This window comes from Peromyscus californicus, unplaced genomic scaffold (assembly GCF_007827085.1).
Source record: "Peromyscus californicus insignis strain IS unplaced genomic scaffold, ASM782708v3 Scaffold_22__1_contigs__length_63687245, whole genome shotgun sequence".
Classification (NCBI taxonomy): Eukaryota; Metazoa; Chordata; class Mammalia; order Rodentia; family Cricetidae; genus Peromyscus; species Peromyscus californicus.
In genome coordinates, this window is record NW_026294525.1 from 46,030,590 (window position 1) to 46,051,305 (window position 20,716).

A 20,716-nucleotide genomic window follows, 5' to 3' on the forward strand; every position below is an offset into this window, starting at 1 on the left:
GGTGACTGTGATATTCTAGCTGTTTGAGACAAAATTTACCCCAAACCAGAAGAATCACAGGAAAAGGAACCCATACTACTATCACCACCTGATATTTTTTTTGACAAGGATGCCAAAAATACTCAGTGGAGAAAAGGCAGAGTCTTTAACAGGTAATGCTGGGGAAAGAGATCATCGACGTCTTGAAGATTGAAAGAAGAACCTGTGTTCATCCTGAACTACATCGCTTGCAAATGAATCCAAGACCTTGATGCAAGACTTGAAACTCCAAGACTGCTAGAGAAAAAAGTCAGGAAAACCCTCGAAGAGAGCGGAGAAGTGTCTAAGTACCGATCTGGTTGCTTGCAAAATAAGGCCAACGGTTTGACAAATGGGACTTTGTGAAATTCCAAAGGTTCTATATAGCAAAAGAAGCACTTAAATGAGTCAGAGACAATCTGCAGAGTGAGAGAAATCCTTTCTGGCTATACATCTGACAGAAAAATAATATCTGGTTATACAAGGAATTTTAAAAACTAAACAAGGAAACAACCCAGTTGAGATACAGAATAAGAAATTGAAGCATGCTCCCCAAAGAAGAAACATGAATTTGATAGCCGAGATGACATAGTGGATTAAAAGGCTTGCTGTGCAGGGTTTGAATCCTCATAAGTCACATAAAGTCTCAGAGAGGAAGCCTGTGTCTGTAATCCTGACTCTCCTAAGAGAAGACAGGTGGAGAAAAGTGGATCCCTTGAATCTCTCTGGCCAGCTGACCTGTTATACACAGCAGCAAACAAGGAGACCCTGTCCCCAAGTAGAAGGTGAGAACTGACACCCACTGTTTTCCTCTGACCTCCTTAAGCACACTGAGGTATGTGTGTGTCTGCACTCTCTTACACAATTGCACACACTCAACAATGCAACATATACACAACTTTGAGGATTCTATCTCAACCCTCTATAATGGTTGGACTCAAGAAAACAAATGACAGCAATGCACTGTTAATGGGTGTGTAAACTGGGTAGCCTCTATCAGTGTGGAAATCAGTATGGGAATTTCTCAAAAAAACTAAATATAGATCTGCCCTAAGGCTCAGCAATACCACTCCTGAACACATGCTCAAAGGATTCTACATCTTATGACAATGGTGTGATAAGGAGACAAGAGAGAGTAAATGAAAAATCATTTATCTACTCAATTTAATAAGAATTCCTACCTTTACAAAAGATAAACTTGAACTGTGGGAAAATTATTAAAAACACTAAACAACATATTGCTCAAAAAAACAAGAAGTCAATCATTAATAAAATCAATCTCCTGTGGAAACCAACCCAGCCACAAACCATTGACCTAATCTGTCCTGCCTGCAAAATTTGCTAGGGAAATGGTGGCACAAAACTTGTGGGAGTAGTCAGCCCACTCCACAAGAAGGAACCTATACCTGACACTGTTTTGGTAACCAAGAGCCAGAGACTAGATAGACCAGAGACCTAGGGTAAAACCAAACACAATTGGTATTTTTTTTAAAGTATCAATAAAATGACTCCTATTAGTACTCTGCTAGAATCATAGATCAGTGCTTTATCCAGTCATCTTCAGAAAGGTTTTCTCAAGCAGCAGATGGGGACAGATGCAGAGACCCACAGCCAAACATAGGGCAGGAGAGTCTAAATGGGAAGTCTCTATCAAATTATTCTCCTCAGAGCTCGGGGAATCTCATCCAAGAGGATGTGGAAGAATTATAAGAGCCAGAGCGGGTAGGGGACACAAGGAGAACAAGGCCCTCTGAATTAACTAAGCATGGTGCATATGAGCTCACAGAGACTGAAGCAGCAAGCACAGGGTCTACATGGGTCTGCACCAGGCCCTATATAAATTATAACTATCAACTTAGTATTTATATGGGGCTCTTGACTGTGAGAACAAGTGGGTCTCTGACTCTTGTGCCTGATCTTGGGACTCTTTTCCTTCTGTTGAGCTGCTGTGTCCAACTTCGATATGAAAGTTTTTGCTGCATCTTACTACATTTTATTTTGTCGTGTTTGGTGGTTGTCTCTTGGAAGCCTGTTCTTTCCTAATGTGAGATATAGAAAGGGAGTGGATCTGGAGGGGAGGGAAAGGGGAGGAACTGGGAGGAGTGGAGGGAGGGAAAAGTATAATCAGGATATATGATATGAGAAAAGAATCTATTTTCAATAAAGGGAAATAAAAATTTTTAAAAATAACTAGTTTCTAACTTAAAACAAGAGAAAAGCTTTCCTTCACAGGATAATGTAATTAGGTTTCATTTTATTGCAAGGAATTAAAGGATTCTGAGAAATTTTCCACATATAAAACCTGTATTTATCAACTAAAGATTTTTCTCTCTCTCTTTTTTGTTTTTGTTGTTGTTGTTGTTGTTGTTGTTGTTGTTTTTCAAGACAAGGTTTCTCTGTGTAGTTTTGGTGCCTGTCCTGGATCTTGCTCTGTAGACCAGGTTGGCCTCGAACTCACAGAGATCTGCCTGGCTCTGGGATTAAAGGCATGCGCCACCACTGCCCAGCCTATCAACTAAAACTTTAAGTCAGTCTGAATTCATAAGCTCACAAAGGAACTGGCTTACTGGCCTCCTTCTGTTTGTGCTTTCTTTTCAATGGTTGTTTAGCTTCTGTTGTGACTTTGCAAAGCTGTGCAGAATGGATAATAAAACCCCGTAGACTTACCATCCTGACTAGTACATGAGACAGTCATATATATGTTTAAGCAGCCTTTGCAGCCCTCCTTACTCAAGCAAGCTACCTTCCCTCTCCCCTAGGAGTAGGTAATAATCTGGGTGTGGTCTAGATCACTCCTATTCATACTTTAAAATGTATTTTCTAGGAATATGTTCTGGATAATATTCATTATTTAAAATTGGCACCATAGAGTATGTATCCTACATTACTGTCCTTTGTCACCCACTCCCTAGGTGTTTTAGATGACTCCTAAAGACAGCTCATTCATTACGATTAAATCACAATAGATATTTAAATTATTTTCCATCCTTATAGATGCCCCTTTGTTCTCTGATGGTTTCTCTAGGAATGCCATCATCAAATATGGCACCTTCAACTTCATCAGATATTGCCTCTGACAGTATTCATTGGTGTTTTCTTCAATATTCCTAACTACAGCATTTCTTCAGACCTTTTATTGTTTCTAATCCAATAATTTTGAAAAGTCACTCATAATAAGTTTTAATAAATTTGCATTTCTTCCTTTCTTCCTTCCTCCTCCCTTCCTTCCTTCATCCTTTCTTTCTTTTTTCTTTCTTTCTTTCTTTCTTCCTTTCTTTCTCTCTGTCTCTGTCTCTGACTCTGTCTGTCTCTGTCTTTCTTCCTTCCTTCCTTCCTTCCTTCCTTCCTTTCTTTCTTCCTTTCTTTCCAGTTTGGTTTTTTTTTTTTTCAGACAAGGATTCTCTGTATATCCCTATCCTAGCTGTCCTCGAACTCCCTTTGTAGACTAGGCTAACCTTGAACTCCCAAGTGCTGGGATTAAATGTGTGCACCACCAAGCCTGGTTTGCATTTTTCTAACAAATATTTGTATTGAGCAAATTTTATTGACAGCTTTTATTGCTAGCACTCAAAATATTTATTGATCATATGATATGAATGCTAGCCAACCAGAATAGGTGCCTTGAACATCATCACTTTGTCATAGTCATTTTTTTATCATTATGTGAGTTACCTACTTTATACTTGGCTATATGTCTTTTTAAAAGATGTTTATATTTTGATTTTTAATTATGTGCATGTGTGTAGTTGTGTGTACATGAATTCAGGTGCCCATGGAGGCCTGAAGAGGGTGTCAAATACCCTAAAACTAGAGTTTTAGGAGGTTGTGAGTCACTTGATGTGGATGCTGGTCATCAAGAACTGGTTAAGAAAGTACTCTTAACCTCTGAGACATCTAGTCAACCTAATCCTATTACATTTCTAACATGCCAAATTTTTTACATATCCTGCAGCAGCACTTTTCAGCAGATCTTCTATGATGATGTTAATGTTCTGAATTTATTCTGTCTGAAATAGTAACCACTAACTGCATATAACTTATAAGCACTTGAAATATACCCAGTGTGACTAAAAATTTTAATTTTAAGTTTTGTTTAATAGCTTCACATGATTAGTAACTACCATAACCCAGAATATAGTTATAAATACTGTCTCTATCTAGACAAGTCATAGGTCCTAGAGGAGAACACGATACTCTCATTCTGCTAAATGTGCATAGTATTAAAATAACCCCTAACAACTCATTTCTATATACATAGATTAGTGCACCTTTCAATATTTAACAGAGAAGCTTCTTCTTGTATTTGATAGTTATTAATATAGAGATCTACAACTAGCCAATGTGCAGAACATAAGGAACTATGTAGTACTCAGTTTTCACTGGGACATCTGTATCACACCCCTTCTCTTCCAGGCTCAGGGGTCATCATAGTAGAGGGTGTCAAAAGATTATAAGTGACAGAAATTGTACACACCTGTAGCAAAACAGTATTTACTGGAAATAATAGTGCCTTTATACAAATTAACTCATAGCGCCTGTGACCACATGCACAAGATCAAGACAGCCAAAATCCCAGCACGGTTGGGGGAGAAACTCACAAAGTCCTACCCCTAGTTGAGGAACTATTTGTAATTGATGTTTGCTGGGGGAGGGACACTCAGTTTCTTCTTGGATGCCACCTGTGAAAACCTATCCAAGTTTCATTTGACGAGGGTAAAGGGGGGAAGCAGATTTGATCAAAAACATTATATGCATGTGTGAAGTTCTCAAACAATAAAAGAAGAAAAAGCAAGCAAATGAAACTAGCAACAACAACAACAAAAAACAAACAAACAAGTAAATCTATGGGTTTTATATCAACTAAACTATAAAAGCTACCATCAGCATCTCTTTCTCTCAAGCACATATATTAACATAAAATCAATTTTGTAAGAGATAAATTTTTGTTTTAAAATGAACATTAAGCATATTAGTAAAGAATCAAAATGGCAATAACAACAAAAGTAACTTTGTTTTTCTCTCAAAGACACAGTTATAATTCGTGTTACCTTTAGTTTTGATAACCCAACTTCCTTTAGCAAGGACTTGAGGCAAGTCTGGAAAATATCTTCCTCCCTTTTTATTTTAGTCAACACTAATCACACTCAATCCTTACACATACTAGGGTATTTTTTTTTCAGCTACTGAATTTCTACTGCATTGTTTTTTCTGTCTACAGTTGAGTCTATATCAGAAAGCCATAATATTTGGTACCTACTAGACATGCCCTTTTATGGTCTCTCCTAAGATTATACTTCTGTTAATTATTATTTCCTGTACATTTTTCTATACTAAGTTTATAGCCATTTTGATTATTTTCAAAACATTAATTACCATAGAAATGTCTATTAGAATATAAATATATACACAAGTTAGAAAGAATTGGAATATTTATGATAAGTAGTGTACCTAACCAATAAAATCTCTTTTAATTTTAATTTTTATATACACGTGATTTTTAAAAATTATGACTGCTTTTGAATATTTCTGCATTTCTGCTGACTCCTGACATTCAAATTCTATAATATCCTACCATTTTACTTTATAGAGTTTTTCCTCATGTCTCAACAGAAGAGCCACGAGAAGTGAAGTAGTATCAAAAATCATTTGAATTTTCCTACTTCTCTCAGGAAGATACATAACTGATATCTGTCTCCCAAAAGAGTTCCGGCATGCAGTGGGCACCTGGGACTTTAGGACTGCATTTTCCCCCTAGGAATGGCATTTGAGAAGAACTGTCTTTCCTAGAGAAGAGTCGCGTTTCCTAAAGCTCATTGAACTTCTTTCTTCCCATGCTCCTTCACGGCACACGACCTGAGAGAGAACCACCACCTAACAGAAGCTGCCTCAGCCTGTTGTCACAGAGTTTGCATCCCCATCTGCCTTTCCTCTCTCCAGGTTGATGGGAAGAAGTGCACCTCATTCTCAAGTCTTAGCCGGGATGATGACTTTATGTTGTTTTATTCTTTATTCTACAAAGTTTTGCAAAGCTTTAAATACTTCAAAATGTAAAAGCAAACAAAAACTGGCCACAGCAGAAGCTAAACAACAATTAAAAAAGAAAAAAACAAAACGAACAAAAAACAAAGAGGGCAGTAAGCATAGTTACTTTGTGGTCTTACGAATTTTGATTGTCTTAAATTCCACATGAATATCTACATACTACCTTGTCCCCTGGAGACTGTGGTACCATGAATATGTGAATTAATAGCTTTGATCATGGGTTTAAAATGCAGAGCCCTATTCTGATTGTTTTTAAACCCATGCACCTCTCAGCCTCGCTTACCTTGGCTGTAAATCAACAGTATTGGCAGCTCCTCAACCTATCTCAGAATTATTAATGTTCAAATAACACTAAGTATACATAGATTTGCACTGATTATTTCTTGTCCTTAGCAAACAGGAATTGTTGATTACCTTAAGCACAAAATAACTTTAAAATTTCAACTTTGTTGTGCAAATATCATTTAAAAATCACTTCAGGTAGGTGGGGGTGCAGCTCAGTCGTAGAAACTGTCTAACACATGCAAGACTTTGAACTCGGTCCTCTGCCTGAAACAAATTACTTAGTTCTTAGCTTTTAAAAGGCCTTTTCTTGTGTTGATATTAGTCATCATCACAAACTTGCATTACTATTATTCCAGGTGCCTGTGGAAAACAAACAGTCTGAATAATGTGCCTAGAACAGTTTATTAAACTCTTAACTAGCTAAATCTGAATTAGTCATGTAGTCAGCTAAGGAGGAAAAGGTAGATGTGAGAAGCAGTTTCCTTTTCCTCTGTGGGCTAAGATGTGCTGTCCACATGGCAGATCAGAGGATGGATCAGAAGTTCTGCCACACTTCATTGGACGAGAAGAACACCTGAGCGAAATCACTTAAAACCCCTATTGGCCTAATCTTTAATGAACCAAAATATATTTCTAAGTCAATATTTTTGCAGTTTCATAATTGTTTATTTAATAAAAAGCCATTATTTCATTGATAAAATAGCTATCTGGAGTTTATTAATTACGTAATTAACCATTACCTGTTTTAAAAGTCCTGGAAAGAAACTGGTCATTTCAGAAGGTTGGGGGCTTTTATTATTTTTTTTAAGATAATGTGCTTGCATTATTTCATCAAATTAATGGAGTTACACTTTACCTTTGGCTAGGATTTACTGTACAACACACTGTCATGTGCATCTAGTTCTGTGGCACCTTGTTTTAATGATTAGTTAAACTGAAGATAATGAAGGTCTTATCATGTGCCTAATTAGCCATGCAGTCCCTAATGGTAGTCTAACTCATTTAGATAAAGTCAGTTTGCTGATCTGTTCTTTAAGGAGAGGTTGGAGAGGAAGCCAAGGGGAAAAGATTGCATACAGTGTGTGTGTGTGTGTGTGTGTGTGTGTGTGTGTGTGTGTGTGTGTGTGTAAGTGCATGCGCCTGTGGGTGTGAGAGAGTGCATGCGTGAGAGCTCATGCATGTATGTGCGTGGATGTGCATGTGTGTGTGCATGCATTTGTGTGTGTGTGTGTGTGTGTGTGTGTGTGTGTGTGTGTGTGTACAAAGCAGCAGAACAGACCACAACGCAGTATAGTGCTAAGGCTTCTTGACAATTCTTAAAGGTTTTTCCTGAATTAGTATAATCCAAACACCAGTTCTTTCTGTATCCTCTACTACAGTTTTCTAATTGTTGAAGTCAAAATTCTTAGGTCAATAGTGGTCTGCTTTTCAAGTTCCTAAGTCTGTGGTATTAGATCACTGAAAATTATCCCTCCCAAGTGAATTGGAAGCTGTTGAGCAGGTCTATGCAAACATTCTTACTCCGTCTGACTTAACTGTATTTGGAATCCTTGTTTCCAAGTAGCTCCCAATAAATAACATTTACTTTTATATTTAAAGAACAAAACTTTTGAGCTTCTAAGATACATAGCAAAAACAGAGACGAAAAGCATTCTTACCTCATTCTTCAGTTTGCTCCCCGAAAACCTTAAAAATCATACATTTTCCATTAGTTTGAAAGAAATTATAATTATAGCATCCAAGAAAACACAGAGGACATTAAAAGTAGTCTGTTCACAACATTATTACTGCTCAAATGTCTAAGAAAAAGTGGTTTTGTGGAGGAAATTAAAATAAAAGATATCTCAGGAAGTTGGGTAAGATTTGAGGTAAACAAAAACACTTTATACTAAAGGTTTGTATGTGCCCTGGCCTGTTTTTATGTTTTATTGTGGGTATTCACTAGTAACCTGCTACTGCAACATCTAAATCTTGACATAATTCAAGTGACTTATTTTTTCCCTAAGATGTTTCACTTTTAAAAGGATTTCTTCTTTTAAGAATTACAAGTAATTCTCAGTAACCACAACACAAGGAAGTCTCGGGAGCAGTTTTAATTAGTATGTACCACCATTCTTCTAAAATTTGTGTACCCACTGGTCTTATTGACTATAACCTCACATATTAATGTCCTGCTCCCGATAGTCAATGGCAGCTTAAAACAATGTGTTCCTGCCGGGCGGTGGTGGCGCACGCCTTTAATCCCAGCACTCGGGAGGCAGAGCCAGGCGGATCGTTGTGAGTTCGAGGCCAGCCTGGGCTACCAAGTGAGTTCCAGGAAAGGCGCAAAGCTACACAGAGAAACCCTGTCTTGAAAAACCAAAAAAAAAAAAAAAAAAAAAAAAAACAATGTGTTCCTTATAGTAACATGGATTTTTGTCACAGTGACTCAAATGAGACAATCATATCTTACTGTCTTACTAAGATGGTACTCAAGATTATGTGTTTAGCAATTAATATAATAACCTTTCTGTGTTGGTAAGGTATTATTCAAGTGCACAGATTTTTAAAATACTGTATCTTCAAAACTATCACGTTTTTAACTTTATTTTTATTGAATCCAGCCTGAAAATAGAGACAATCTTATAAGTAAATGAGAATATTTAAAAGATTTATTTATTTTTACATTATATGTATGGGTGTTTTTTACTGCATGGATGTCTGTACACCATGTGTGTGCTGTGCCCATGGAGGCCAGAGACAGCATTGGATCCTCTGGAATTGGAATTTTGAATGGTTGTTAGTTGGAGGATATGAGTCCCCTGCAAGAGCATGTACTCTTAACCCTAGAGCCACCTCCCCAGCCCCTGAGTAAGTGCAAATTTAAAGGCAATTCTACTTCCTTGAATTCTCCTCCTCATCTTTTGGGGACACCTAATTCACTTTTATTTTCTCACTAACCATTAAAATCGTATAATTTATCAAGTAATATAGACTATATGGTGACAATGTTCACACAAAGCTGATGTTACGTTTGATGATTAGAAGAAAACATTTTCATAATAAGCAAAATTACGAAGTCATTTTATTGAACAGATATTATGCATATTTAAAGAACTGCAGAGATGCATCTTGAATGCGATATCACTCTACCTTGTCAGGCCCTTTCCAGAATAAACGGAGTGGTAATATGCACTGGTCTCTTTGATGCCAATCCCATAGTAATGATACCTACAGCAAGACAGGAGTCATTTCTGTGTTAGTGAAAGAGAAAGGAAAAGTAGGAATAACTGAACCAACCCAGTAAGGACAGCCACCCCCAGAAGACATTCCCTGGGCAGTACCACTGCCCACCTTTCCTCCATGCTTTCCCATCTACATGCATCCAGGGTCAGGAAGTGGGTGAAACTAAGGGATGAGGCCATTTTCACTGGACTCTAGACTAACTGTATTGTCAAATGCTACTTTTGGCATTCCCATATCAGTGTAGGGGATAGAGAAATGGCAGATATGTACTTCAAGCCACTCTTTTGACATCAGGAATTTTTTTAAAAAGGACTTGGTGTAGTAGTTCCATACCTAAACATTTTGATGGTCCAGAACAGAAGTACATATAGAATGTCAAACTACTTAAAAATACAAATCAATTAAATGAACTGCTACATAAGATATTACTGTGTTATTACATTTACAGGACACACCCATGATGACCTAGCAAACAGACTTGAATTTAGGATTCTTAAATTTATGGAGCTCCAGGTGAGAGTGTGATAGTTGGGGGAACCCACCCTTACACCACCTTTCAGCTCTTGCTTTGTTCACTGGGTGGGGGAGGGGGAGGAATACTGTACATTCTAGAGCCTTCCACCACTCACAAGTTTCCCATAGCCACTCTTCAGTCTAGGGTCATGTACATGAGTAGGGCAAGGTAACCTCCTGTGGATGGATTGGGAGCAGGTCCCCAGAGCTCAAGAAAACAAAGCTGTTTAGGGGAGAAGTGACAGGCCTCCAGGGGCCCCAGGGGAGAGATGCAGTCTATAGATGAAGGCAATTCACTCCTTCATGAGTGACACATGGACTTTCTGATGCTCTAGGAAAACAAGCAGCTGAAAGACATTGGGATCAGAGCCTCCAAGCACAAGGCCCATGGCAGCAAAGCTGTTTCTGTTGACTCAAGGTCACTTGAGTTAGATAGTGGTTTTTAAAACTAATGTGTATATATACATGCTTCTATACATTAAAATGATGTTATAGTTGAGAAACAGGTAGAGTGATATTTTGTAAGTATGGAAGACAAGATTTAAAGTCTCAGTTTGGGTAAGGAAATCTGTAGCCTAGAACAGAAAACTCCCAAGACTACTCCACTTTCATAGATTGTAAAAGCTATACTATGTGATACGAGGCAAGAGGATCCCTACGGCATATTAAAACAAGCAAGGAGATGGAAAAATAATAAGTCTATGAAAGCTCAGAAACACTGAACTGATTTTACATTTCTACAGTAAAAGAAAGAAGTTTAATTAATAAAGTCTTGATCAAAAGAAATGCAGTAACAGAAACCGTTAAACAATGAGTAATAAACAGTAACAGCGGTACTTAAACTATGAATAAACTAGCAGATTTAGATACATTTGGTCATGGTCAGATATAGTAGTGGAATTAGGATTATGAGCTTGGGGGTTTGAAATAAGTATTAATATTTCCCTTTTTAAACTTTAGAACTAAGGTACCAGTCCAATGTCACTGCATTAGAAGAAATAAACCAGTGGGAACCAAAGACAAGAGAATCTTTTTAAATGGAAAAAAATATCATAACTTCACGCTCTTTTGCAAAGCTTACTGTTTGTTCTCTAGCCTTTGCAGTTTAAACAACTACACTTCAGCCACTTTTTTAAACAATATATGTGAGCATCACTCCAGACACTGATAAACCTATTAGAACTCCTATCTTCCTGTTTCTCATCTCTAACCCCCCTTTTCAACCTACAATAAAATAATTCTATCCCATGGTAAAGCGGTTTGCCATGCAGTCTACAAAGAACTACATTGCCTTTGCAGGTAGCAGACAACCAGATAAATCAAAGAGGTAGCCATGAGTTCAATAAACATTAGAGCATGTCTATCACATCTGGCCATTGTGATAGTTGTCAGAACAATGATGAATGAAATAGACATGGAAGATAAGACCAGCTGTTCATCCCAGTCCATGGTCTCCTGAGCTAGATGCCTGCTGGTCCTGCTCTAGTGACCACACTGATCGCCACAGAAGCAAGTACATTTCCAGGTTCTAAAATTACCTGCGGTTGTACTTGTTTTAAATTGCAACATCCTTCGAGACCTTGGCTAGTGTGGATTTGTATTTTTTCTTATTCATGACATTAAGATTGTTTCATATGTATTTACTACTTTCTTGTTTTTAGAAAACAATTTTATTGCTTATTTTTTGTTACCAATCCAACCATTAGAGCAAGAAAGTTCACAAATAGAAGATTCTGTTTCTGCTTGAATTCAGTGTCAAGGTTTTGTGCATTTTATTCACTAGTCAAATTTAAGTGACATATTAACACAGACACCAAGGATCTGACTTGGTCAGTGGCCTTCACCTCTACAACAGAGAAGCAGCAGCTTTTCTCATTAGCAATGTCTCCTTATTTATGACTGATGAGATGGACAAACGTATTCTATCAATGCCATCTTATGAACATGTCTAGAGATAGGGAACCATTGAAAGAGTCTTCCTTTCTTCAGCTGTATTCTGTGTTCTGTGTGCTAGATGGGGACACTCTATCGGTGACAGACAGAGGAGGGTCTCTGTCCTTGAGGAGTTAATAGTCTTGGAGCAAAAAAGAATGCAAAAAAAAAAAAAGGTGATTCCAAATTAACACAGGCTACAGTTGAAGTGGGTGATAGCAAATGATAATAGAAGTTGTTGCCGTTTATTGAGTTCCTGCTCATGTAAAGAACTTTGTAATTACATGATTTCAAATGCAGTCTATAAGGAGAATATTATCCCCACTTCATAATAAAACTTGAAAAAAAATCGGTGAGTTACGTTAAATTTTATTTATTATTTTTGTTGTGTATGTAGACACATGACACGCGAGTGTGTGTGTGGTATGGTGTGACTGTGAGTGCCTGTGTGTGGAGATCAGGAAAACTTTCAGGAATCAGTTCTCTCCTTCCACCATGATTTCTAGAGACCAAGCTCAAATGTCAGGCTGGCATGACAAATTCTTTCACCCCATGTGCCCTCTTAACAACCCTGTGGTTCATTTAAAGGTTATTTAACAGCCTTATTGGGTTGAAGGCAAAATTCAGGGCCACAGTTTCCCAGAGCACTCTGTATTCCAACAGTGCATGCTGCCCTCAAACTGAAAATGCAGAAGACACAGCTAATTTTGTATCTCAAGCTTACTCACCATCAGAAATTCTTAAGTCAAATACAGTTTGAATACGTGTACACTCATGCACACTCTCTCTAGGAGTCATCCTGAGTTAGAGTAGCGTAAATAATCACGTGAATCCCTAAGACCTGGAACATTGATTGGGATGTCTCATATTTGACCTTCCACGTGTAAATAAAGCCTTCTAGACTGCAAGCTTCCTGTAACAGGAAGTCAATAACTTGTTGAATAATTGAATGAATATGTGGAAAAAGTTTTAAAGGCAACAATGTGCCATAAACTATAAAAAATAACTTGCCAATTAAGGTCAAACATATATAGTCACATATGTGTGATCATCATAAATCTAAACTTTGGCAGAGGTCAAAATTTTTTTATCTTCTGTAATATAAGAATATCTGGTGACTCCTTTCAGCCAGTGAGCATGTTGTAAACTTACCCATTTCTGTCTGGATTACTTGCTCTCCATAAAGAGCTTGTGCTGGCTCCTACCTTTGTTCTGTTGAACTCCTCACTGGGAATGTCTCCCTCCCTTCCTGGGATAGGATCTGTCTTAGTCAACTTTGAGACATATTGTTAGCGTGCGGAACTGCCTAGTCTCTGAGACAAAACTAATCTCTCTGTCCACTGAATTCCACTCTCAGCTATTTATCCCATTGTGGCCTTATCCCTGCAATCATTAGTATCTACGTCCCATGGCTTAAGCACTAAGATTTGAGGAAATCCTCAAACATTTATAAATCATTGTGTTCTAGAGATTGGAAAACCAATAAAACACAAACTTTCTTAAAGCCGATAGTTTCTTTAGTAAGCACCCGTCACTGTGAATTTCCACGTTACCAATAAAACACTCGGGCAAAGCAAAAGTTGCGTGTTTGAGTATTGTGTAGGACAGACATGAGGACAGCATGTTAGACAGGAAGCTGGTGGTGACACACAGCTCAGGGGTTTTTTTTTATTCAATCCACTGCCGTGCTTCGTACCTAGCTTCTTCGGGAGCAAATAAAACAATTGTCTTCCCTTAAGCTTTCTTTTGGTCTAACAAGGCACCTGTTATCGTCTTAGTTAGTGATGATTTAGTGTCTTTCAGAAAAGAGAGGAGATAGTGCACGAGCACTCCTGTCTTCCTAGAGTTTATATTTAACCCTGTAAAACTGGGAGGAGTGGGTTCATGCAGGGTATGCATGGATTCTTCGTCTCCACTGTAGCATTTTACAACACCGCTTTGTCATTAATAGATTTTGCTAAAATAAATCTTGCTAGGAAGTGTTTCCAGAAATATTACAACAAAAGAACCTAACCTAACACGTGGTGAATAAGAGTGAGATTTCCTTGACTGGTTTGATCTACGTACCCCTACCTGTTGTTTGTTTTATGGGCCAGTCTAGCATTTCTCAATTCTTTATCACTATATGATTACATCCATTTTACTAAGGGAAACAGGTTATAAATACCACTAACATTCTGAGTATAACTGGCTGTGTTCTCTAGAAGAAAATATTGGTCACAAAATTAGTCTTTCTAATTTTCTAACAAAATTGTATTCATTCATTAGCAGCAACTGTCCTCTGACCTATGCTTTATGTCAAGGGACTGAGCTCATTTGTAAATTATGAATGCACAGGAATGATTAATTAGTTCTTGGGCTCATAATATAACTGTAACAGATCCTTAGCATATGAGGTGAAACCATTCCATCTCTCTTACACAGCTAGCATGTTCACATTGTGCCTAGCACTTCTCTTCATTAGCTGATCAGCGTATACCTATGCTTACATTTCTTCTTCTTCTCATCAATTCTCATATAGAATTCCTGAAACATATGTTCCCGCTGAGCTAGGAGCCCTGGTGTTCGCTGTTTACACTACACAAATGATAACCGATAAGGAAATGATGCGGTTAAGCTGCTCAGGGACTTGCAATAACTTGCTGTGATAAGAGCAGCTGTCATATCAGTTTTATTAACTCACTAAATCACCTCCAATAAATAAGATAATAGCTTTTGCCCATCATGTCTGAAAACCAAGATTTGGTTGATCAAAGTCTACCAGAAATTAAAATGTAACTGATTCAAACAGTCCACCCTGTTCATGCTATTTATTAATGAGCTCACCCCCTCCCCCTTACTTTGTTAAGCTATTTTGAGCAAAGACACATATAGGCTCTTTTTGTTCATTTTGTGTCCCCAGAGGCTAGCCACTACGAAGAATGTAAATATGATGCTTATTAATTAATATTAATAGTGAAAATTTTTAGCAGCAGATAACCTATCTTATAGTTCTTTATACCCCCAAAGCTCTTAAGAACCATGCTTTGTACCTCAATTCCAACTTAAGGTATTATTCTTGAACTATTCATAACCATAAAATATGCATGGAGTTTTACTCTGTGGTACCCATAGAATTTCATTTTTTGAAGTTAAAATGAATTATTGACAAGTTCACTTACATTTTAAAGCAATTTGACAAATATTCAGCAATTGTTTAGAGTACTGTATTAAACACCTAGCAGAAATAATGGTTGGAAGATAATGTATTTGCATAGAGGATGCTTAGGGTTAAAATTAAGAGGCTGAGAATTCATTGGTGATGCAAATAGGCTTTCATATAAAATATATATCTCTAGGATTCATGAGATGACTATACTAGAGAATTTATTAGAGAAAATTTTATTTATTAGAAATAAATTAGAGATTAATGAAATATTTTTGTCTTTAAGAAAAAATCTGAGCCGGGCGGTGGTGGCGCACACCTTTAATCCCAGCACTCGGGAGGCAGAGCCAGGCGGATCTCTGTGAGTTCGAGGCCAGCCTGGGCTACCAAGTGAGTTCCAGGAAAGGCGCAAAGCTACTCAGAGAAACCCTGTCTCGAAAAACCAAAAAACCAAAAAAAAAAAAGAAAAAATCTGATAGTAATGAATCTTAAGAACTGTTAGAGCAGCCAGGATGCGATGGCACACACCTTTAATCCCAGCACTTGGGAGGCGGAGCCAGGCAGATCTCTGTGAGTTCGAGGCCAGCCTGGTCTACAGAGTGAGTTCCAGAATAGGCATCAAAACTACACAGAGAAACCCTGTCTTGAAAAAACAAAACAAAACAACAACAACAAAAAAGAACTGTTAGAACAGTGAAAGAATTTTTAAAAATTTGATTTAAAAAGACAAAGATAATAAAAAGTTCAACAAATTAATCATTTTGTTAATATGACTGATTTTTAGAAACAAGTGGGTTTTCTTACTTTTAATACTTGATAAAGCATAAACTTTAAAGCAGTTGAACCTTCATATAAATATTAGCATTGTTAGTGGGCTGTGTCTTTGTGGCCTTAAGCAAGTCAATATCCTTCTAACTATAGTTTTCTTATTTATAAAACATAGTAGTTCCTATCTTGTCTCAGTATTATAACTCTTTTCTTTTTTTTTTTTTTGTTTTTTTGGTTTTTCGAGACAGGGTTTCTCTGTGTAGCTTTGCGCCTTTCCTGGAACTCACTTGGTAGTCCAGGCTGGCCTCGAACTCACAGAGATCCGCCTGGCTCTGCCTCCCGAGTGCTGGGATTAAAGGCGTGCGCCACCACCGCCCGGCATAACTCTTTTCTAAAAGTTGAAAGCATATTTGATCCTCCATTAATATTATTTATATATTATTTAATTCTCAAAACAATGATATAAGGTATCATACAGACACTTTACTGATAGAGGCTGAGTGATCTGTCCAACGGTCACACGTCCACATATGAGAGTATAACATTCACCCTGATTTGTCCAACTTTAATTCTTACTCCAGCTATTAGGGATGCTATCTTAGATGTACTATCTTCCAAAATAAAAGAAGATGTCTTTTAGAAACAAAACCAGGAATGTTACCTGGGTAAGAATAATCACATCAAAGTATTACCCATTTCCAAGATGCATCTTGCTATATCTTCCAACATACCTAGTTTACACAAAGGACATTATTTCTACTTACAATATATAAATACCTGGAAGGGTGATAGCCATGTCATAAAAAGCAAATGGTATTTCAATAAGGCAGAAAATCTCAAATTGTTCATGCCTTGAGCATGTCTATGGCTCTTAATTATCAAATAAGTTGCCAGAAGTCGCCAAATGTTGCTATATCAACGTAAGAACTAGAGTGTGACTGTGTCACAATGGGCATGGTTAATGATTCATCGCTAATCCTAAAGGCTCCTTCTGGGATGAATTGACTTTCTCCGCAGCCTGCCCGCCCGCCCTCTTGCAGATCCTGTCAAGAGGACTGCTTGTGTTGCTTTGCCTCTTTGCCTCTTTGCCCCTATCTTTCTACTTCAAACACTGTCTGATCTCACCTCCACTCACAAAACACAGTGTTTTAGAAATCATCAAACCAAACTGAGCCAAACTTAACATAAAGATGACTTAGTTAGAAGGAAAAGGCTATTTTTTTTCCTGTTCCTGTTGTGGTATTTTATTCTTCTTTCACAAGCCAAGGTATTTTTTAAATTAATTAAAAAATCAGTGAACTAAGGATTGATTGACAATACATTATTTGTTAGACAACAGAAAGGATTAAAAACGAATGAGACAAAGTATCTGTCCTCAAAATATTATTGCTTAGGAGCCGGGCGGTGGTGGCGCACACCTTTAATCCCAGCACACGGGAGGCAGAGCCAGGCGGATCTCTGTGAGTTCAAGGCCAGCCTGGTCTACAGAGCGAGATCCAGGTAAAGGCGCAAAGCTACACAGAGAAACCCTGTCTCGAAAAAAACCAAAAAAACAAAAAAACAAAATATTATTGCTTAGGAAGGGGCTAAATTAATGTCATATTGAGATGGATACTAACAAACAGCTATGAGAGTGCGAAGAGCCTATGCAAACGAACAGAATAAGAGAATATTCAGAAGAGAAGGTTCAGGACTCATTCCTTCAAGTAGCTAAGATTTCAAAATACAAGTACAAGACTTCCCTCAGAAGGGGAAGCTACTATAGAGGAGAGGCAGTTTGGGTGATTTAAAGGGTACTGGGTGATAGTTTAGTGATATATCCTTAGTGATATTTGCATAGCAATATACTGAGAAACAGTAAGATAGGAAAATGAGTTGAAACCAAGTCATAATAGGCTTTGAATATAAAGGTAAGAAGTTGTCTTTAAGAGTAGAAATTGTGAAGCAGTGAGATGATTTAGCTGATAAAGGTACTTGCTGCCAAGCCTGACAAATTGAGTTCAATCCCTAGAAAGTACATGGTAGAAAAAGAGAATTGACTCCCAAAAGTTATTATCTGACCTCCACATGTGCCATGCATAACACATGTATAGACACACAGACATGCACACACATACACAGAGAGAGAGAGAGAGAGACAGAGAGACAGAGAGACAGAGAAAGAGAGAGACAGAGAATGAAAGAGAGAACAGATAAATATAGATACTTTTTTAAAGAGTTGAAATTGTGGGAAAGCCATTGAGTGCGGGAGAGATGTGATTCTGTCAGAACTCTGGAAAGCCAATGTGGAAATATTGTATTAAATGACTAGAAAGTCAAGGTGACACTATGAAAGTGAGAATGAGGAGAGACAAAGTCAGCAGAATTCAAAAAGTAGGACTTAATTTTTTGCAAGTGAGTAGAGCTGGCCAGTGCAAGGCACAGCCACTAGACATGTACAGGTAGGAGAAATGTTAACTATGGCTAGTTTTGAACGAGGATGTAAAAATATATATGGGATTTTAAAAACTCAATATGAACAAAACAAAATATCTACTCAAAATTTTATATGGATTACTTACTGAAATAATTTTTGATATACTGGGTTAAGTAAAACTTTATTAATTTTAATTCCATTCATTTCATTTTACTCTTGCTATGGTTACCAGAAAACTTTAAATTAGCATGGGGCTGTACTACCCTTCCATGGGTCAGCACTACACTGAAATTCAGGAGACAGTCTGTAAGATAGGATGATGGAGGAAACTGGGAGATGAGTGACTGAGAAGCCAGAGGCCAAGGTTCTGTGTTGAGGAGGGGATTGACAGAAAGAGCAAGTGCTAGGGAGGAACCAAGAAAGGTGAGTAATTGTAGAAATAAGCTATTTGGGTTTTTACCCAGTTACAGAAGTGTTTGGGCAGAGTAATGCGCCCAGCAGTGGGAGAAGTGAATGGTATCTAGTCTTTCAAGGAAAAAAGAGAAGAAAAACAAAAAAAAAAGTGATGATGAGTCTGACAGGTATAACCTGCTGGCTTTTTCAGTCAGTCTGAAAAATCTGATTCTGTTAGAAAATGAAAACATGGACAGAAGAATCACTGGTGAGCCTGAAATGGAGATCTGCAGAGATAGGGCTAAAAGAAAAGCCAAGAATGCCCAGATGCAGGCCGCATACAGCTTATTGTATGTTCATATTAACAGTGAGAGATGATCGAGCAGGTTGTTATGAATGCCTTTTGTCTTGAATGGTGGAAAGGGGATGTGAAATGGCTGAAATGATCATCTAAGTGAGAAAAGTCTAGGAAGAATGTGGAGGACAACAGAGCTCCCCTTCTCTTGTTGACCTTGTCCTTGAGGGGATGTGGTTGATCTCATTGGTCATTAAATTTTGTCTTGTACATTCCTTGTTCATGACACTGGTGACTTCCACAATGGCTTAAAATCATGAAAACTATTCACTTAACCTATTTCAGGAGAAAGCATGATAGATATTATGGGTGGTCTTCATAAATGTTTCTTTCTAAACTTTATTCTAATATATACCCTTTTCTTTTATTCTAATATATACCCTTTTCTTTTATATGTTTTCCCAGTTCATCTACTTCATCAAGAAAGAAAATATCTGATTCCATTCACTGATAAAGACAGTTGTCTTACGTCTACAAGTATAAAGGAGAACCCCATTGTTCCAGTCTTACTTTGAATGCCCTCTTGTTCCAAGTCTTCGTGTTGTCAGGAGAGGGAACTTTTGGCGAATTGTCTAAAAAAGAAAGATAAAGTTTGTAACTTGTGTAACTCTAATGCAAGCCATTCCTGTCCTACTAATTTAAGAAAGTAAATGGTGGACTAAAAGGAACACTTAAGCTACAGGAAAGTAATACACGTGTGTTGATAAGAATGACATCAATTACCATGGAAGAGCCTGCCAAGATCTATTTTTGCTTGATGTAACTACCAAAGCAATAGTTACTTTATTTACACACACAGGAGGACTGTTTAGATTCCTCTATAATAATTCCATTCAGGGGTTTACCCCCATTAAATATCCATCACCATTCTGAAAGGATCCTTGGATCTGAAGGGAGCTCCATGGAAAATTTGATGAATTAATTACTTCTAGTTTTATCCGATGTTCAAGGTGCTCTGTGATTCCCACTTAAGGATAATTGCCATAAGGTAGACTCAGAAAAATTGTAGGACTAACATGGACATCTAAAACTGTCTCATCCAGCCTCAGAGGGTGCACTGAGCCTTGAGGAGACCGATTATCAGCAAGTATAAAGTAAGCTAATCACAGGCATGGTTCTAAGCCCATGAGTACCACGCTCCATATTACACTCTCTGTGTAAGAAAACATGTTTTCAAAATAATTAAACTACTTTTTAACATTATTTTATCTTATATGCATAGGTGTTTTACCAGCATGTCTGTCTGTGTATTACATTCATAGAAAGACCAAGGAGTCCAGAAGAAGTATGGGATCCTCTGGAACTGGAGTTATTGAGGTTCATCTGGAAGAGCAGTCAGTTCTCCTTACCCCTGAGGCATCTCTTCTGCCCCCAAATAAATTACTTCTTCAAAGTATGGAGTTGAGCCACTGTTAAAGTGGCCTTTTAAAGTGGGGAGCTAGGAGTAATGATGCATGCCTATAATTCCAACACTCAACAGGCTGATCAGGGGAATCACAAGTTCAAGGCCAACCTGAGCTACATAATTAGTTTAAGGTCAGCCTGGGGTACGTAGAAAATTCTGCTCAAATCACTTGTCTCTTCCTGCCCTGAAAACCTGCGAATCGGGACCGTAATTCTTATT

General features: G+C 37.7%; 1 protein-coding gene across 1 annotated transcript in view; it reads right to left on the reverse strand.

Annotated features, from left to right (window-relative positions):
* Positions 1-20,716, reverse strand: part of Rfx6 (regulatory factor X6) — a 52,202-nt gene that overhangs the window by 26,762 nt on the left and 4,724 nt on the right. Inside the window, exons 4-6 of the mRNA XM_052750646.1 lie at positions 19,603-19,664; positions 9,478-9,555; positions 8,004-8,031 (exon numbers count right to left, since the gene is read on the reverse strand). Coding sequence (XP_052606606.1) covers positions 8,004-8,031; positions 9,478-9,555; positions 19,603-19,664 — 168 coding nt within the window. The remainder of the gene's footprint in view (positions 1-8,003; positions 8,032-9,477; positions 9,556-19,602; positions 19,665-20,716) is intronic.